Here is a 21,066-nt window from a genome sequence, read left to right on the forward strand (position 1 = left end):
CAAAGGCTTTTTTCCACCTTACACGGGGGATAGCCAAAAAGAAAAAGGCATAGAAACCACTCCCACCCATTCCATCCCCTACATACTCCACTCCCCTCCACCCTCCTCCCTCCCTCTCATCTTGGCACCTCTTGGATGACGGGTCATCCCTGCATCCTGCCCACTGCCCTGGATCAAAAACAGTGTCGCAGTTTTGGTGATAATAAAAAAACATTCTTAATTTGTGATAACTTGTATTCAATATAGATTTTATGGAACAATAGAGGTTTATGGTTAACTACTCAAACTTTTAGTTAACGAATACAGAATTTCTTCTTTTTAAAATGAGAAATAACGGCTTATCGCTAAGTTTTATATATGAAAAGATACTATGAGCCTGCATAACTTTCCTATAACACATTTCAGTAAAAAAAAAAAACATACACTAGTACCATCAGGTTTGATAGAAATATAAAATCAAACAAGTGGCCATTGCTACAAAACAGTAATTATAGATGTGACCTATTTTGTATCGAATTATTCAGACTTTTAATATCTTGCAACACAAACTTAAGTAGTTAGTATTTTACTATCTTGAAAGCCACCGCTGACAAAATTATAGACTATTTCCAACAGAAGAATATGCAAAACAACCTATTTAGAAAGACCACATCAAGAATCTTGTATTGGTAGACTCCGCAGCAGAAGTCCTTATGGTCGAGGCTTAGGCTCGCTGATGCAGTCGTCATTTCGAGGAAGCACATAACGCTGGAAGAAAAAAGCAGTTGATCATGAGGAATGTACAAATTGAAGCAAAATGTGCCGATCTGAAAACTTTTGTAAAGTTTAATTTACTTCACAGAACCAGTCTAATAGATATTACAGGAACAATTGTGACAATACAATTTTATGTATGTACAAAAAATCAGAAAATAACTATATGAAGTCATCGTTGTTACTTTTCAGAAATGTATTGTCTGCAGATACTTAGCATCTAGCTTCATGCCTACCATAGACCCAACTATCTATCTATCTACACACACACACACACACACACACACACACACACACACACACACACACACACACACACACACACACACACACACACACACACACACACACACACACACACACACGCACGTCCGTTGGATGGACGGCGAAGATTGACGTCCTGAAGAGAAATTGAAATTCTCGTGGATCTCAACGCAAAGGAAGTACCTATTGTATTTACAGGGGGTGGATTGCTCGTGGTGTAGTGGGAAAGTGAGGAAAAAGGAGAAGGGGAGGAAGGGGAAGACTTGGTCCCAAGAGGCCAGGCGCCTCGTAAACAAACGGAGGACCAATCATGATTTTGGTGATGACGGGATTAATAAAAATGTAAAGATTAGAAACATAGATAAGAGCACCACAATGGAAGGTGAGGATAATAATTTCCATGGATTTAATGAGGGGGGCGGACGGATACCAACCTCCCCCGACTGGCAAAACTGGAGGAAAAACTTCAACAAATGACCGAATATTGGGAGATTAGGTTCGGTAGGATAACAAAGATTGCGCAAAGTGATGAAAGATTGGAAGAACAAGAGAAGGCGAACAAAAACTTAACTAATGAAATAGAAGAATTAAAAAGACAGTTAAAAGAAGTAAAAGAGGAGAATGAAGAATTAAAGAAGAATAGTAAAGACAACAAAGAGGCCATAGCAAAGGAAGCACAGGGTTGGAAAAAAATCCAAGAAAACAGTGAAGTTGCATTTACTGACATGATTACACAGCAAATGAAAGAACAAACTGAAGACTCAGTTATTAAAGTGATGAGACAGAAGGAGAATATAGTAAGAGACTTAGCAGATAAAAAGAAATGTATAATTATATTAGGAATGGAAGAGAAACATAACCCAGATAGCACCACAAGAATTAAGGAGGAAAATGAAAAAGTAAGCAGTTTACTAGAATTAGTTCAGGAAGATGAACCTGAAATCATGAAACAAATTGAAGAGAAGTTTAGACTCGGAAAGTATAGTGCAGATAAGACCAGACCAATTAAGATTAAATTCAGGTCACAAACGACAGCAGACAATATCTTATCCAAAACACGGAAACTAGCAACAAGTGAACAATATAAAAGGGTATGGATAAAAAGGGAAATGAATAAAGAGGAAAGAGAGGGGGGAAAATTAAAAGACATGAAGCTAAGGAAAAAAAACCGAGAGCAGAACAAAGCCAGAAAAAGAGAAATTCTATTGGAGAGTAGTGAATATAAAAGTAAGGAAATTCGAAATACTAGAGAAAAACAAAAGGGAAACAGAAAACACAATGGATGTGGCAGAAAACTAAGAGTGTCTTACACAAATATAGATGAATTAATTACAGAGAGACAAAGCAAGGGGGTGGAGTTATGTTCCTGACTAAGGATATAAACGTGAGGTGTGTCACATATGGAAAGAATACAGTAGAGATAATTATAATCGAAGTGTAAGACAGAGATAAGAAGAGCAGAAAGTTTGTGATAAATGATATGCCTCCGAAAACAGCCTCGTGGGAAGAGAGTGAATATAAAAGCATGTTAGAGGACACAAAGATAACATTAGATAAGATAATGGAAGATGGAGGAAGAATAGTTATGATGGGCAACTTTAATTGCAAAGAAGTCTGCTGGGAAGAGATGACAGTAAAGGGTGGAGACGGCTCATGGGGAAATGTTCTACTCGAGATGATTACTGACCATACAATGACACAGTGGATACAGGAGAACACTAGGTACAGAAATGAAGAAGAACCATCGAGACTAGACCTAATAAATACATCTGAACCTAGAATAGTGAAAAACATTGAATGTAAAACATCAATAAGTAAAAGTGACCACATATTGATTAAATTGGAACTAAATGAGGAAAAATACATGAAAAGAAATGAACAATATAGAAAAGGAAGAATGATGTATGAAAAAACAAACTTTGATCAAATAAGAGAATTCTTTCAAAATGAAAACTGGGAAGGAATATAAAAAGAAGAAACAACAGTGGAAGAGATATGGAATATTTTGACAAAATCTTATAAAAAGAAATGGAAAAGTATGTCCCAAGACAAAAACAAGAAAAAGAATATGTAAAGTGCTGGTACAACAAAAGTTGTAGTGAGTTAAAAGACAAAAGAGACAAAGCTTGGACCAAATGGAGCAAAGACAAAAGGCCTGAAAAATGATAAATATATACTTGTTATAGAAATGAATATGTACAAGCGTGCAGAGAGGAAAAGAGAAATTATGAAACAGATGTTATGGAAAAATGTAAAGATCAACCAAAACTATGTTACAGATTGGTAAACAACAAACTGAAAAACAAACAAGACTTGGAGAAATTAAGACAAGGAGGAGTTGAATACACAGAGGAAATAGAAATGGCGGAAATCATGAACAAGCATCTTAAATCAGTGTTTACAAGGGAGAACATACAACCTGAAGAGATCGAATGGAAAGAGAAAGTCCCCCCTATGAAAGAAATAGAAGTAACAAAGAATGAAATATTGAAACACTTGAGTAATCTTGATGTCAGAAGATCGCATAGACCAGATGAAATAGCGAACTGGATTTTGAAAGAATGCAGTAATGAACTGGCAGACAAAATACATAGCATAATAAACAGTTCCTTGAAAGAAGGAAAAGTTCCAGAAGATTGGAAAAAAGCAAATATAGTACCTATATATAAAGGGGGAAATAAAGGAGACCCTACCAACTATAGACCAGTCTCTCTAACAAGTACAATAGCAAAAATTTGTGAAAGAATTGCCAAAAGTAGATGGGTAAAATATTTAGAAAAAACAACGTGCTAAATCCAAGGCAATTTGGATTTAGACAAGGACGATCATGCGTCACCAATTTAATATGTTTCTATTCAAGGCCAATAGATATAATACAAGAAAGATATGGATGGGCTGATTGTGCATTTCTAGACCTAAAAAAAGCTTTTGACAAAGTACCACATAAGAAGTTGCTTAAAAAATTAGAAACTGAAGGAGGAATACAGGGCAAACTGCTTAAATGGATGGAAGACTTTTTGCAAGAAAGAAAAATGAGAGTAGTGATAAGAGACACACTCAAAATGGAATGAAGTAATAAGCGGTGTCCCACAAGGAACAGTTCTGGCCCCAATAATGTTTGCTATATATATTAATGATATGGATGAAGGAATTGAAAGCTATATGAGCTTCTTTGCAGATGATGCAAAACTATTAAAAAAGTGAACACTGAAGAAGATTGTGAGTCACTACAGAGTGATCTAAATAAAGTACGGGAATGGAGTAGGAAGTGGGAGATGGAGTTCAATACTAAAAAGTGTAGTATAATGAAATTTGGAAAAAAGCAAAAACAGAATAACAGGATCATATAAACTGGGAGAAGGAATAAAAAAAAGTAGAAAATGAGAAGGACCTGGGAGTCATTGTTATGAATGATATGTCACCTGAGAAACATATAAATAAGATTTTTGGAGAAACTTATAATTTAATAAGAACAATCAAAGTTGCATTTACATACCTGGATGAAGAAATGGTGAAGAAAATTCTAGTCACTCTGATACGACCAAGATTGGAATATGCAGCAACGATATGGTTACCAAGTACAAAGAGCAATTACAAAATTGGCATCAACACTTTCAAAACTATCATATGAAGAGAGACTAGCAAAACTTGAACTACAGACACTAGAGCAAAGAAGAGAGAGAGGAGATTTGATAGCTATTTACAGAATCATGAAAGGCATAGAAATTACTGATAGAGAGAATCTGATAAAATGAGATGATAGAAATACATTAGGACACGGAAAGAAAATCAAGAAAGACAGCTATAGAAGAGATCTGAAAAAGAACAGCTTTCCTCACAGAGTAATAGACAGTTGGAAAAAGTTAGATGAGAAAGTGGTGTGTGCAAAAACAATACATGAATTTAAAAATAGTTTAGATAAAATGAGATATGAAGACGGGACACCACGAGCATAGCCCCCCTTCCCGTAAAATACAACTAGGTAAATACAACTAGGTAAACACAACTAGGTAAACACAACTAGGTAAACACAACTAGGTAAACACAACTAGGTAAACACAACTAGATAAACACAACTAGATAAACACAACTAGATAAACACAACTAGGTAAACACAACACTTGGAAAACACAACATTTGGAAAAAGTTAGATGAGAAAGTGGTGTGTGCAAAAACAATACATGAATTTAAAAATAGTCGAGATAAAATAAGATATGAAGACGGGACATCACGAGCATAGCTCCCCTTCCCGTAAAACACATCTAGGTAAACACATCTAGGTAAACACATCTAGGTAAACACAGCTAGGTAAACACAGCTAGGTAAACACATCTAGGTAAACACATCTAGGTAAACACATCTAGGTAAACACAGCTAGGTAAACACATCTATTTAAACACATCTAGGTAAACACATCTAGGTAAACACATCTAGGTAAACACACACACACACACACACACACACACACACACACACACACACACACACACACACACACACACACACACAAAGCTATTACAGTAGAATCATAATAGAAGTTTCAATTAGTCGCTACTTGTCTATTTATTATTTGCTTGATTTTCATTTATTATTAGTTCTCTGTCAATTTGTTATTTACTATTTACCTGTTTGTTAATTATTTAACAATACCTATGCGTTTATTTATTCTATTCGTCATTATTTATATTATAACTTTTATTCATTTATTATCGTTTTCTTCGCATCCGACCTGGTCATGGACCAAAAGGTCTCTTGTCGGCATGCTCCGCCTTTGTAATCCTTTGTAAAACACTCACCCTTTCGATGGTAAACTCTGGCTGATAGTAATCATATGCCCGCACTGTGCCTGGTTTGACGTTATCGACGTCTACCTCACGTGTTACCTGAAACGAGGAAGGAAGAACATCGAGATTATTCAGAAATGGAGTATGACCTTACGTATATAGGAAAGTAAGTGTGAGTGTTTGTAGGCATACGATACGCTGCGGCGTCCCTGCGGGATACTGCGCCGACGACCGAAAGGAGGTGCAGCCTGGAGGGGACTATAGCTGGTCTCCGGATCTAGCACAAACTCCATACCCTCTCTAGCCTTTTGTACCAGTCACCCTTCCTCTTATTTATTTTTTTTTTCCACCAAGCCAGTAGTCCCGGTCCTCCCCTCCCACACCTAGCCAATAGCCAGTGACAAACCAACTCAGGTGCGTACAAATGCCCCTCGTACACAAAATTGATACATTTATCACACATCAATTAAGTGCAACATATTCTGCACGCGGGTTCACCTCACGTGCATACTCGTCAACACAAACCAGTATACAAATTTTTAGCCTCAGTCTCCACACATCAGTGCTCACACTCAAGAACACTAATGAACAACATTACAAACACACGAAACTTCTTCAACATAACACAACACTAATATAGAGAACTAAAGCCACCTTTACTGAATAAGTAATAGTCAGGGAAGACTGCAACAGTCAGGGAAGACTGCATACAACAAAGGTGGGCTCTTAACATTAGCACACCACAGCCTAACTTCAAAGTAAAACACTAACGGACACCTCTACTAAAATAGTCACAATTCAAATGCGTATAAAAACAACTTACAAATACCACCCACCTTTCAACTCTAACCTCGAGAGAGAGAGAGAGAGAGAGAGAGAGAGAGAGAGAGAGAGAGAGAGAGAGAGAGAGAGAGAGAGAGAGAGAGAGAGAGAGAGAGAGAGAGAGAGAGAGAGAGAGAGAGAGAGAGAGAGAGAGAGAGAGAGAGAGAAAAGAAAGTGAGGGAGAGGAGAAAGCGAGAGAGTGGGAATGAGAGAGCGAGAACAAGAGAATGAGAATGGGAGGGTTAAAAGGAGTTACAAGGAACCTCAGTACCTCGAAAGGTTTTACAACCCACATCAAGGAGGTATCGTTAAAAGGTTACTGGGGATTCATACTAGTACTTGCACTAATGTGTGTAGCACCTTGTCTAACATCTTTGGAACTGCTCAACCGAGGAACCGTTTACAACGTCCTTTGGCAGTCTGTTCCAAGTGCTCTAGATTTGATAGGTAAAGTCACCAACCTTGTCACAAGAGTAACGAGGGGGATTAAGCTTTCACTCATGGGTGCGAGTGGTATTCATGTTGAAGCTGAAGAGATGTCGATGGTTATCAAATCTTTGAAATATTTTGAAAAGCTCTATTAGCTGTCCTCACAATCTCCTGGCTTCTAGAGAAAAGAGAACCAAAGCCTTGAGGCGCCTCTGGTAGCCCATGTGTCTAATGGCGGGAACAAGTTTCATTGTTCGTGCCTGAACTCGTTTTAGCCTCTGCACGTCCATCCTCAAATTCTGCGACCAGAACTGGATGGCGTATTCCAGATGGGAACGAACCAGAGAATTGTAAAGTGTCAAGACTATTTCTTGGTTCAGGTAACGAAATCGTCTTCTGTTGTAACCTAAAAGTAGTTGTGCCTTCTTTTCTACTTCAATACACTATTTTGAGGACTTGAGGTCGCTACTGATCAAGAGACCCAAATCTTTGTCCAATTCTGCATTTGCTATGTCATGGCCTAGAAGAGTGTAGTTTGCCCTCTGGTCTAGATGCCCGATATACATGATTTTCAACTTATCCAAAATAAATGGCATCAGCCATTTCTTAGCCCACTTCCCACTCTCTCCAAAACTGACCAAAGAATTTCTACACTTTGAGGTGTTGCGACATTTACTCCCAACTTCGTATCATCCGCAAACTTACCTATGCTGGTCACCATTCCAACATCTATATCATTGATATAGATGATGAAGAGCGGACCTAATACAGATCCTTGGGGTACCCCACTGGTAACAGGAGACCAGCTATACGATGTCTTATTGATTACTACACTGTCTTCTATCTTTCAACTAGGCTTCAATCCAATTTAACACTGCTCCTCTAATACCCATGGTTCGATCTTTCGACATTAACCTCATATGAGGTACCTTATCAAAGGCTTTCTGGATTTTTTTTTTTTTTTTGGTTGTTGTTGTATTTTCCCCATATACTTTCCATGGTACCAAATACGTACTCCCTTGTAGTTGTTACATGGGTTCTTTTGCAGAACTAATCCATCCAAACCTTCTTTCAATTTTTTTCGTGTTTTGTACCCTTTCCTACATTTGTTTGTTCCTCAAATATACGCACAGCCAGTTCAATCAGAGACAGCACGCTTCCTGAGTGTTTGCATAATTTCGAGAAAAAAAAAAAACATAGCAGAACTATAAAGACTAATGATGTACATTTGGAGTATGATTTCTTAAACAACCGGGAGAATATTGCATCTGTCTCAGACGATCAAATGACCAAGGTTATTGATAGGTTGTGGGGATAATGGGAATAAATTTGGAAGAAGGTCAGGTGGGATGGGGGAGGGTTAAGGTTACGATATGAATTTGGGTGATCTTACATTGAAATCTGCACACAAAGTAATACTGGTCAGCTCGTCGATATAAAACGTGACCTTGTTGCCATCTACTTCATATTTCTTGAACAGTTCTGTGTTGTCAACGACTGCCTGTAGATCCTCCTTGACAGGCACATAACCTGAGATGAGATCGATTTCGAGGATGGCCATGTTAGACGCCTGATCTGGCAAGAGATATCTAGCACATGCTCTGATGTTTTTGGTGAGACACTTGTCGTCCGGTACTGTGCGTGTGTTCACATCGAGGCTGAAGACGTCAGTTGGATCCGGGTCAGGTACGTTGTAGCGAAGGACAGCCTGCAGCGGAAAAGGATGCTTAATATTCATAATCACAAACCACTTGAAGGTACAAGTTTGAAACGCATGAACCTAGTGCATCACTGTGTGGAAAGGATACATTATTTTCTATAGAATGTATCTGGTAGCAAACTTGTACAGAGTTTAACCTAGGTAATAAGCTTTTAGTGGAGGGAAATTTGGATGTGAAAATTACAAAATAATCATCACAGCTCTGTATGGTATTATGTGATAAATACAGTACATTTAATTTACAATAAACGCATTTCAATTATCTACCTCACTTCAGACATTTAATTGTAATGTCCTCAACGTTTGCTATTTCAAATCTAATTCATTGTATATTCCTTTCTTAATACACATTTTGGACTCAGTTATTGTCAGTTTCATTATTACAAAATTACATTTCCTTCCAATCGTCTGGTACAAAATCCTACTATTATTGCCTATCAATCCTAAGCGGTTTAGAGCGCCACTACTTACGGCAGAGGTCGAAACGATGGAAGTTCCAACCTCTCCACCAGGGAGTTGGACCAAGGGCATAGTTAATTCAATTTAATGCTACAAAGTCTTTTGTAAGGAGTACCGTCCTTGCCTCCTGATAGGGGCTAGTTAACGACGTGAGACCGAATTAAATGATTAATCCTGAAACCTTTCTAGTTCTTTACTAACCTGCAGGTTAGCACAGCCCTGGCCTCTCATGTCAAGGTTAATGGCAGTAGGCACAGTAGGAAGCATCACAAACTGCTGAACAATTCTGTTTAGATCGTTAACTTGGAAGGATTGCTGCAGATTTGTGGCTCCAATGGTCACAGCTATATTGGTCCCATCTTGTTGGATTGGGATGGAATAGGTTGCCAAGGCCTGGAGAGCGACTACAGTGTCCTGGAAAAATGTGCATTAGTAAAATACATTTGTCCCTACAAGACCAATAAAGTAGACTAAAAATGGCATTTGCAAATTGTTTAGTCATTTAAAATTTTGAGCCAATAGTAATGTCCAAAAGTTTAATTATTGCATTACTAGACTGCAAGGTAACCTTACTTGGAAAAAAAAATACCCTTTTCGGTCATTCCATACTCCTGTAATTATATATTTAACTTACAAGTTATATCAAAGTTGTGTCTATTTACTTTCCATCCTGTCAATGTAAAAACAAATAATATATATATATATATATATATATATATATATATATATATATATATATATATATATATATATATATATATATATATATATGTATATATATATATATATATATATATATATGTATATATATATATATATATATATGTATATATATATATATAATATATTATTTATATATATATATATATATATATGTATATATATATATATTATATTATTTATATATATATATATATATGTATATATATATACATATCAAAAAGCCATATTTTCCTTTATAAGGAATGTCGCATGCACCTATCCTTCACCGTTCCAACACACATTTGTTGTCCCTCTTATCTTACCTCCCAGTGGATAAAGTACCCCCCATGTTTACTAACCACTGTTTGGGTTAGAGGCAGTTTATCAAGGCTTTTCATCTTACTAATGTGATTATCTTAATGCCCTTTTCACCCTATCTAGCGCTTTGCTTACATATACTTAGATGCTTATTGATAACAATTTACTATAAACTCATTATTCCATCTTTGTTTTATACATTCCGTTTATAAATGTACATCAAAGCTTTCAGATACCTTATCTAGAGGGACCATGTCTGGTTGCAATAAAACAAAAAAAGTTGAACAGAAATAGTTGTAGACAAGTCTTTTTTTCTTTCCATGAGAATATGGACCTCTCCAGATCTTTTGCAATGTGATGTCTAGATGTAAACTTCATTTACTACTCCCACTTGAGCAATATAATCTAATCATTTACCATAATTGAACTAATTCTCTAACCGACCAACTAACCCACCTTTCTAACCGACCAATTAATCCAACAATTAAACCCAGTGTTTCCCAAACTTTTTCTCAGGCGACCCCAATATGATCCTAATAATATGAGCTCAATCCCACTAATCTATTTGTATACGTGTTGATATATATGGTTATTATATTGAACTTGTATACTTTTGCAACAAAAAATGACCATACAAGATGTCTTGACGACCCCAGGAAAGCGCTTGGCGACCCAAGGGTTGGGAAACTGCTCTAACCGATTAAATATACCTCTCCCGTTTACTCCCTTCCCTCTTTGCCAACTCTCGTTGGCTCCAGCTCAAAGTCCGTCCCTAAGAAGGGGTTTACACGGGTCTAACGGCTCGTCGAACGCGGTTCGACAGCAGACGTGTTTAAAGTGATGTGTGAACGGGGTATAACCAACGTGTTCGACAACCAAATACCCCGTTCACACGTTCACACATCACTTGAAACACGTGTCTGTCGAACCGCGTTCGACGAACCTTTAGCCGGGGAAACCCCCTCATATTCTGAAAAAACGTAAGCCTTACCTGTGTGTAATAAAAACCACCCAGACCATTTCGTTGACTAACGATCCATTTCACGACCTTGAGGACTTCCGAATCGTAGGCAGCTGCATCCAGGGTCATCATGGCCAAGACTGCATAGCCAGCAATCTCCACCGCCACACCTCTACTTAAACCTGTACATTGAAAATTCACATGCAAGACCACGTTAATCCAACTTGGATTTTTGTCAAGTAATCCTTGTATAACACAGAAAGACATGGCGAGAGCGGTTATAGATCACCAAGTGGTCCGAGGACCAGCTACGAATTAAACATGAGAATACATTTGGATTGGTCTTTTGATACCTAATGCGGATGGATGCAGAAGAAGAAATTGTTAAGCTCTATATGAAAAGATGGAAGAAGTATATTTGAATGTTATAGGAAACCTGGGACCAGTCCGAAGAGTACCAGTTCCTCTAACTACACCTCCGCTGGAAAATAAATAAATAGATAAATAAATAAACTAAGTAAGCAGCTAGACAACTTAGTTGATAGACGTTACAAGATGTTCATCTAATCTTATCTAGAAAGACAAATAAAAATGTATTACATGCCATTACCTTTGAGTAAAGTTTTATTTAGTAACTACATGATTAGAAAAATTGTTTCTACCATCTTCTAGACCAAATCTACTTACTGATACCTTGTGGTATTCGTATTTAGACTAGTTTTAGTGTAAATAACCTATATCATTGTGTACCCTTTTTGGTATCCTGAAGATTTCAAAGCTACCCAAACTGAAACATCCCATACCTGCTGGAATTTCCCACATAGTTTCGCTTAAGGATTTCTTGGCTTCCTGAAGGAGCTCTTGGATAACTGTCCTTGCTTCGGGATGTCCTGCTAAGGCCAGGGCATAACTAGTTATGGCCCGAGTGTAGGTAGACCAAGTTTGACGTTGTTGCATCAGACAAGCTATGCCTCTTTGCACAGCAGGAACCTGTGGAGACGTGCCTGCCTCCATGACTGCCATCAGAACATAGGCCGTCAGGGGAGTGTTTGATGTGACTACGCCAACGCCTCCCTGTCACCAAGAGAAAATATAACAGTAAGTGGAGGATAAATGGAGAAAGGACAGAATATAAGCTGTTAAGGGCAGTCAAGAGTTTTTACGAGAGTAGTAGAGCCTGTGTTAGAATTAGAAATGGAGAGAGCGAGTGGTTTGTGGTAAAGGTGCGACTTCGCCAGGGATGTGTCATGTCGCCATGGCTGTTCAATTTATACATGGATGGGATGGTGCGAGAGGTAAATGCAAGGGTAATAGTGCGGGTATTGGAGATGGTTAAAGAAAATGGAGAAAATTGGGAGATAAGCCAGTTGTTGTTTGCTGACGACACTGCGTTTGTAGCAGGATCAGAGGTAAGATCAAGGAAGTTAGTGACAGTTTGGGAAGGTGTACGAAAGAAGGAAGTTGAAGACAAATGTGGGTAAAAGCTGACGAGATAAAGGCACGCACACATACACACGCGCACATGAATATTAATTTATTGTATTCACTTTTGCATAAGGGCAAAAAAATTCAATTTTCGATATAGATACCAAGTGCACAGGATGAGCTCGAGATCATGGGCATGTTGAAAGGAAAATAACGTCGTATATGTACGAAACACATGTATTGTAACACTTCACCTCTACAGGATAGAGCAAAGGGTTCTAACCAAAGAGTGTCGTGAGATCAACTGAGGATGCCGCCAAAATTCAGGGCAAAAATGATTTTCGTATTACCGACTCTATATGTCATCCATTTTTGCTCATTAAAGCAGCATCAGTGTAAAGACGAATATTTTCATGATATCCAGGGACAAAATTTTGTTACACTGATGTTGAATCAACAAAATACTGACAAACTAGAATTTAGATTTTCTAATAAGGTGCCCCAAGTCAAAAAAAGTTAGAAACCACTGGGATAGGGCGTAATTTCTATTCTAGCTGTCTCTAGTCTTTGTTATTGATATTGGTCACAAAAGAGTTCATGAACTCCAGATGTCCTTACCTTCATAGCTTTATTGAAGACTTTTCCTTTTGACACGAAACACCCGCTATTTGACTGTAACGTTTCGAGCCATTTGATGGACTTGGTCAAGTCTTTCTCATCAATGAAGATGTACTGCTTGGCTAGGGCATACGTTTTGATCACAAATGCAGTCAGCCAAGTGGATCCAGATTCCTCCTCCTTCGCAGATTCGCCAGGAGGTGGGAAGTCTCTACTTACTGTTCTTTCGAAGGCGCCGTAGGAACCGTCATCGTGCCGGTATGTCAACTGCCGTTCGTAGCCTGCCAAAGTACACAAAAGTCTCAATACCCTTCATAAAGAGAGGAGAGTGTCAAATTAAAATGTGCTATTATTCTGACTAGTCCTGGAAGAAAATATGTAACAAGATGAAAGCGCATGGTGTACGCGAGTTGCTAATGAAAGTATATTACAATGGAAAATAGTGTATTTGATCAATTAAAGCAGTACAATAGAAACGTGCGTACGCTTTGAAGGCGTAAGAGAAACTGACGCCACTTTGGGTCGGCGGGAAAACATGTACGACCACATGGAAGTGACATTGATACAATAGTTATTATAGATTAATGAATAAATTTCATAGCACTTATATACAAAAGGAGGGAAAGCATGTATTTCCCAATCTACTCACAAGTACAATGCACGACAATCGTACAATGCCATTAGCATGCACCTACACAACAAAGGTTGGATTTACTAGTCAACCACGGAGGGGGAGGGGGGCTAAGTGGGGCTTAGCAGATCAATATTATTACGCAATATTCCGCATTATATAATATTATCGACGCTGTAGGGATGGTATTGAAGAGGTACGTATGTTTGGTCTTTATATTTGACGTCTTCATTTGCTTTTTACATGGAAGGTAGACTTTGGTATTATTGTTGTTTCGTTTTACAAAATGGAGTCGCAGAAGTATAAAAGAACTCTACGCAACCACTAAACAAAACTTATTCAGTGAATACAAAGGGATTACAAAAGCGGAGCATGCCGACAGGAGACCTTTTGGTTCATAACTAGGTCGGATGCGAAAAAAATAATAATGATAAAGAAATCAAATAAAATGAAATAATTATAATAGTATAAATAATAATAAAAAGATAAATGCATACGTATAGTTAGATAATAAACAGACAAGTAACAACAAATAAACAAATAATATAGAATAAATGGCAGTCATTACAGCGTCTTACTTAGATATTTATCTAAACGAATCTTAAAGCTCCGAACTGAACTATATTGCGCTGCCTCTCCAGGAAGTCTTATTCCATTCATTACCTACACGGTTGGCGAAGTTGTTTCTACCCACTTACAAATTAAATCTATTTCCTGATAGTTTGAGACCATTATTTCTTGCCTGATTCTCATTCAGTGTAATATCCTATATTAGGAACGATAAATGAATTATGAATAAATCCACCTATATTAACATCGTATCATAAACATTCAAAACTCGATGAATTCTCTTTCAGGGTGTAAACAAGTTCGTCCCTTAGACTTCTACGAAAGTTCTGAAATTTAAGTGCATTTGAAAATGGGTAAAATTTGAAAGTTGTATTTTGTGAACCCGATTACATTTTTAGGGTCTGAAAATAGCATTTTACAAAAATAACTATATAATTGTACAAATATCATAGATATCATTAACTACTTAGACAAGTTCTATAAACAAGTTTTATAGAGTGTTAACTCATCAACAGTTCAGAAGAAATGGAACAATGGATTTTATTATTATTATTATCTTTATTCATTTATTTATTTATATTTTTATCATTATCTATTTGTTTTTTGCTATATCTAAATTTTAGATTGGAGAGGTTCGTTTACACAGTGCCAACTACCATGACCACGAAACTAAGAACCGTTATTTTGATTTTAAGCATTTCTCAATGACAAGATCTCAGGAGATTGGAGGAACATACCGAACTGTCTGCCAAAACAGAGTTTGAAACCGTCATCGAAAACTAAAATAGCAACTACAACGAATAATCTCGTTGTCCCCAAGTCTTACCTCTTTCCATGTTTCTCTTGAGCCGGGCTGCAATTTCCGGCGTGAGTTGCTGCGATGCTTCCAAGTACTGCATGACGAAGATGTTTGGAGCAAAGCGTACTAGGTTTTGCTCACCACATCCAAATGGCATTCGGACTAGTCTGTTTACGTTCTGAAAACAAATGACAAAGAAAATAATGTTAAGATACAGTATCAAGTGTTAAGAAACAGGGGCCACTGAGGGAGTACCGTCTGCTACAAAGGACTTCCTTTGTAGTATCGCAGTGGCCGAAGAGACTCAAGTATTAGAAATATTAGTGTCCCTGGTTAGGGTCAAAGGAAAATCCTTTATATATGAAATATAGAATGAAGAAGCCTACATTTCCATAATCAAATTTAGGGAGTTGCTTTTTAAGAATTCATAAAATATAATTATGTAGGGGGAAAAAAAGCCACAGGCGATTTAATCCAGAGAATAGGAATTTGCCTAGTTTTGCTACACATATGACATTATCAAGATTCCTCATTTGGTGGGACAGATACGAAAAAATAGTTGCGCCTTCACATTGGTTTTACATAACTTGTTTTGGCATCTAGCACCTTAACTATGAGTTTTGGTTTAACAAAATTTCATCATTTTCATTTTCAGCAATCTTTTTGTATTTCCTAAAGCAATTTTCTTGTAGTAGGCTGTAATAACGCATAATTAAAACAACAAAACAAGTTTGAACGAACGAAGGTACTCACACTAAAAATCATTTTCCAACGCTTAAAAAAAACGAAAATACGACTCAAACTTACGGCTAGTGTTGGGCCAAGCAAGTCACCAGATACTGTGAAAAAGGCACGTGCGGATCCTTCTACAATGCCTGCGGGTATATCCACACTACCTATGTTCAGAGAGTCTACGTTGTTCTCCAGTTCTGAAGAAAGATGTAAAATGAAATTTTCCTCAATAGAATTAAAAGAAATAGCTCGTATCGCCAGCTCTGAGGAAAGATGCAAGAAAATGAAATTTTCCATAATAAAATTAAAAAACATTGTGCTCATATCTCCAGTTATGAGGAAAGATGTAAGGAAATTAATTTATTCATGATAAAATAAAAAGGAATATGGTACTCATATATCCAGTTCTGAGGAAAGATGCAAAATAACTAATTTCTCCATAATAAAACCAAAAGGAATGTGGTGGTCACCTCTCAGACATGTGGACGAATACCAATTCCTTTACTTTTCTTAAGCTGTATTCTGGAATCAACGATGGATACCTTCCAGAAGTACTTCTACTAGGAAGGATCCACCACCACCTCATTTTTAATCTCATCTACAACCTTACCTCTATTTACAGAATCAGAACCTTTACCAACTATTCCCTTCTCTAATTTTTCACATGAGAGTGGACAATCGACGACTGTTTTTTTTTTTTTTTTTTTTTTTTTTTTTTTTTACCAAATTCAATAGATTCTATGTCAATGACCAATACGAAGAATAGGAGTAATTGTCAATTGTCAACTCTCCGTGTGTGAAAATTCGGGATGGAAACATAGTTGAAGATGATAGAGATCGTGGTTTGGTCTAATCTAATTCATGTAATTATCCAAGAGGTCACCGGGTAGTACTTGTTTTTAGGGAACCACTTGACTCAGGGAAAGTATAAAGTACTGTTTGCTCGGGATTAGATATTGAAAATGTTGTTGGCCAATGGCAAGCCATGACATTTAAAACAAATAAGTTTTACCCCCCGCGTTTTTTTTTTTTTTTTTGCCACTGGCTTACATACAAACTGTCGTCTTGCACCTACCGTGTGCGCAGACAAACTTGGTCCAAGTCCTCTCTCGTTCGAAACCCTCAGCCTCTACCTTGAGAGGTCTCGTCAGGGCGTCTCTGCAGAAAAAAAGACATACAGACGACATCACTTTGGTATCAGTCGACAAAGGGTTGCCTCGAGTTTTACCAAGTGGAAAACCTGCAGCCTCACATAGGCTAGCAGTATTCCTCGTAACCTCCCACAGATCTCTCTGGGAAGAAACTTGGGACTCGTCCTTTGTATCAGTGTGTGACCGTTTTTATGTCACCGGCTCAACGGGGTAGGAAAAAGAGGGTAGTTTCTAGTCGTCGGCTCTCCACGTTTGAAAAAGCGCAAGAAATACAGTTAAAATTGATCAAGATATCTTGGTTCCAGTCCGGAGACGGTGACAGCCCCTCAGGGATGCATCACTTGAGGGAGATGAAGAGGTTGGAGAAGTTTCGAAAATGGGCAGCCTCACCGTCCATTTTGGAGGAGTAATTACGTGTTAATTAGTCAAGTAGTCAGGGCCAAATTCGGGGTAGGGTTTGTACCCTCCATACGAAGATCTGTGCATACTATAATTAAAAACAACTCTTATTTGACCTTCTCTTAAGGCCTCAACCCTAATACTTAATGATTCGGCTTAACGTCATGAACACTTATCAAATGGGATCAGGACGTTGCCACTTAATAAATGTAGTTTTGGAGCAGAAATCTAATGTAGTATGCCTTTACTATGAATTCTTTCTCCCTGCTGGATTCGATCCACCTCTACCAACGCGGCGCCCAAGTAGCGACCGTTTGCTTCTGTCTGCCTAATGCATGATGATTAGATATATAGCTAATATTTACTGTTGGGCTCAGTCATCACAGGAACAAGGAATACCGTTTATATCTACCCCTCCCTACTCCCCCGAAACCCGCAAATCAAACTTTCAAATAACAAAAAAACATTTTTTTAAGTGAATATTGGTTTGTGTGAAAAGAAATATTGAGCATCACCACATTACACTCGTACTGCTACATACCTCTTGGTAATCGTGCCCTGAAATCCACATTGCTGACCGGCCGAGTTGTCCACAAAGGCTCTTGCTGTCAAGTTTACGTTTCCTATTTCCTTCAGCTTGATACGGATGGTGCTAGTGGCTTGTTCGTTAGAAGTCACACAACCAGAGCGTTCGCCATGAGGAATAACGGCATCACCGTTCCCCAGTATATCAAAGTATGGACTGCTGTCTAGTATCACTCTTACCTTGATTAGAAATGGACAGTAGACACAAATTGATGGTCACTTCTATCTAAAAATTAAGCTACCAAAACTAGGTCATTTAGATTACAAGCACTTCATATATGGAGGGTCATAAACTGAAAGGTTAAAAAAAAAGTCCGATTTGGTTTGTTTATACACAATCGTAGAATAACAAGCCTATAATCTTAAAAACTAAGTCTAAATTATCGAGAACCAAAAGGCATACGTCACTTACCAGTTGCAAATGTGCAACTAAAAGCCATTTAAACTTCAGATCTTCTTTAACTGCTTTGTAAAAAGAAAAAAAAATGTCACTTGAACTTTTCACTTACCGGAAGATTCTGGTCAAGGTAATTGAAAACCGAAATCTTGACAGGAAGGATCTCGCCGCGTTTGACTGAAGCAGGTAATGTGAGCTCTGCGAAAAACGACGTGAATGTGATGATGGAGGACTTTTCAGAGAAGCCTACGCCCTTGCTTGGATGAACACACACCGTCTTGCCCACCCACTCCGTCACGGTGTCCGGCACGGTGAAGACGCCACTGCTTTGGCCCGAGCTCCTGTGAGGGATATCATAATCGTGACAATCATCCAAAATTCAACGCTGATCTTAATCCATCTAACATGGATATGAATTATGGAACTCTGTTTACACTGGACTTAATCCAGTCTCAAAACTATTCTCCTGTTATCAGCCAAATATTCCAATTTAATGACAGTTCATCTCAGTATCGGCCTGCACCAAGTATGAAATTTCAATCGAGATGCACTTTAGCATTGAACGTATTTTCTTCCCGTTGTATTCATCATATGTGTGAATACACACGGGACACAAAGTACGCACGGGATGACAGTAAGGTCCCATAGCCATGTCTCGGGGAAGTGCGTCCTGATGACATCTTCATCTGTCGATCCGGGCGGCCCAGGTGGTCCCGATCTGAAAGAGTCACTTGAGCCACCTTTAGCCGCCCCGAATAATGTACGATCCTGAACCCGACTTCGAGGAACTGCTGTAAAGAGATAGGCTTAAACATTCCACCATTTATGGATGCTTCTTATACCTGAAGTATTCTTTATTACACGTTGTGAAATGTTTGTAAATTTCATGTACTGTATTACGTTACAGACATTACGCCTCTGTCCAAACTCTGGCTTTTGCATGGTTGAAAAACAAGTTATCAAACTTACTTTCTTGTTTGAAACATGGTCGACTTTCAATGGCGAGGTCGGTGATGACGAGTAGACCAGAGTCCTATTTAGGAAAAAGTGTTGTTGAAATGAATACAAAACGTTTCTTATCAGCTATGTGGAACTACATATTAACTTCTGGACAAAAGCGACTCATTTTACAGTTTATGAAAATATTCTCTCTTTTCTCCTACAAAATCTGATTTTTTTTTATGTGATTAATGCAACTCAAAAACTATTTCCTTCACAGGTTACTCGTATAAATCAATAGAATGGGGCTAAAATATTTGTTTTCAAGATTAACAAAGTAAGCGGTTCCTAGTTTCTGATTAAACCAGAGGTATGGAATTTAGACAACAAAATAGGAGGAAACAGACACTCCTAGAGTACTAGGGAGTTTTCTGCATTAACATCCAGACTTTTTTCATCAAACACAATACAGAATACAGGAACTGCATCAGTAACGTTACATTATACAAAACTGAATCCCACAGACGGGCAATCCCACAGGCAGGCAATCCCACAGGCAGGCAATCCCACAGGCAGGCAATCCCACAGGCAGGCAATCCCACAGGCAGGCAATCCCACAGACAGGCAATCCCACAGCCAGGCAATCCCACAGACAGGCAATCCCACAGCCAGGCAATACCACAGACAGGCAATCACACAGACAGGCAATCACACAGACAGGCAATCCCACAGACAGGCAATCCCACAGGCAGGCAATCCCACAGGCAGGCAATCCCACAGACAGGCAATCCCACAGACAGGCAATCCCACAGACAGGTAATCCCACAGACAGGCAATCACAGACAGGCAATCCCACAGACAGGTAATCCCACAGTCAGGTAATCCCACAGACAGGCAATCCCACAGACAGACAATCCCACAGGCAGGCAATCCCACAGGCAGCCAATTCCACAGACAGGCAATCCCACAGACAGGCAATCCCACAGACAGGCAATCCCACAGACAGGCAATCCCACAGACAGGCAATCCCACAGACAGGCAATCCCACAGACAGGCAATACCACAGACAGGCACACCCACAGATAGGCAATCCCACAGACAGGCAATCCCACAGACGGGCAAATTCACAGATAGGCAATCTCACAGCCAGGCACACCCACAGACAGGCGTACCTACAGACAGACAGACAAACAGATCCACACAGATACATATAGGCCTCCTTTCATTCCAAGACACATCCTAGCTATCAAATATTGGGCCGAAGTGTTATACTTACGTCGAACGCAGCGATAGCATCCTTGTGAAGTGTAAAGTAAAAGTATCTTGGTCGAGGGATAGGCTTTTTTACCAAAGAACCAAGATCTGAAGAATGAGAAATACCAAACCTAGAATTCAGTCGTAGCTTTGTGATGCTACCCATATACAAGATTATAGCTTGAAAAATACACGCATATACTCGTACATACATATATTTCCTATGTTGAACCAAGACAGTTTTACAAAAGAAAGTACAAGCCCATTTTTAGAATACCTAGTATCATTATGGGTTTTGCACTTTCACCTATGCTATCAGATACCCTCACAAACAACCTCCCAACCCCTGAACAG

The 21,066-nt window shown here is 38.5% G+C and overlaps 1 protein-coding gene across 3 annotated transcripts in view; it reads right to left on the reverse strand.

Moving 5' to 3' along the window:
* Positions 1-213: 213 nt before the first annotated feature.
* LOC143039882 (alpha-1-inhibitor 3-like) overlaps positions 214-21,066 on the reverse strand; it is a 58,187-nt gene continuing 37,334 nt past the window's right edge. Inside the window, exons 15-29 of one of the 3 annotated variants that reach the window (XM_076210210.1) lie at positions 20,735-20,820; positions 19,489-19,552; positions 19,145-19,307; positions 18,632-18,860; positions 18,079-18,302; positions 17,063-17,145; positions 16,063-16,184; positions 15,283-15,433; positions 13,256-13,536; positions 12,016-12,286; positions 11,243-11,394; positions 9,433-9,645; positions 8,446-8,760; positions 5,814-5,900; positions 214-747 (exon numbers count right to left, since the gene is read on the reverse strand). In XM_076210210.1, the coding sequence (XP_076066325.1) occupies positions 691-747; positions 5,814-5,900; positions 8,446-8,760; positions 9,433-9,645; positions 11,243-11,394; positions 12,016-12,286; positions 13,256-13,536; positions 15,283-15,433; positions 16,063-16,184; positions 17,063-17,145; positions 18,079-18,302; positions 18,632-18,860; positions 19,145-19,307; positions 19,489-19,552; positions 20,735-20,820 (2,498 nt within the window). In that variant the 3' untranslated portion in view covers positions 214-690. The other 2 variants (XM_076210202.1, XM_076210219.1) reach the window with 2 other exon arrangements.

Source organism: Oratosquilla oratoria, chromosome 2 (genome assembly GCF_046742065.1).
Source record: "Oratosquilla oratoria isolate Oo_2021 chromosome 2, ASM4674206v1, whole genome shotgun sequence".
Taxonomy (NCBI): domain Eukaryota; kingdom Metazoa; phylum Arthropoda; class Malacostraca; order Stomatopoda; family Squillidae; genus Oratosquilla; species Oratosquilla oratoria.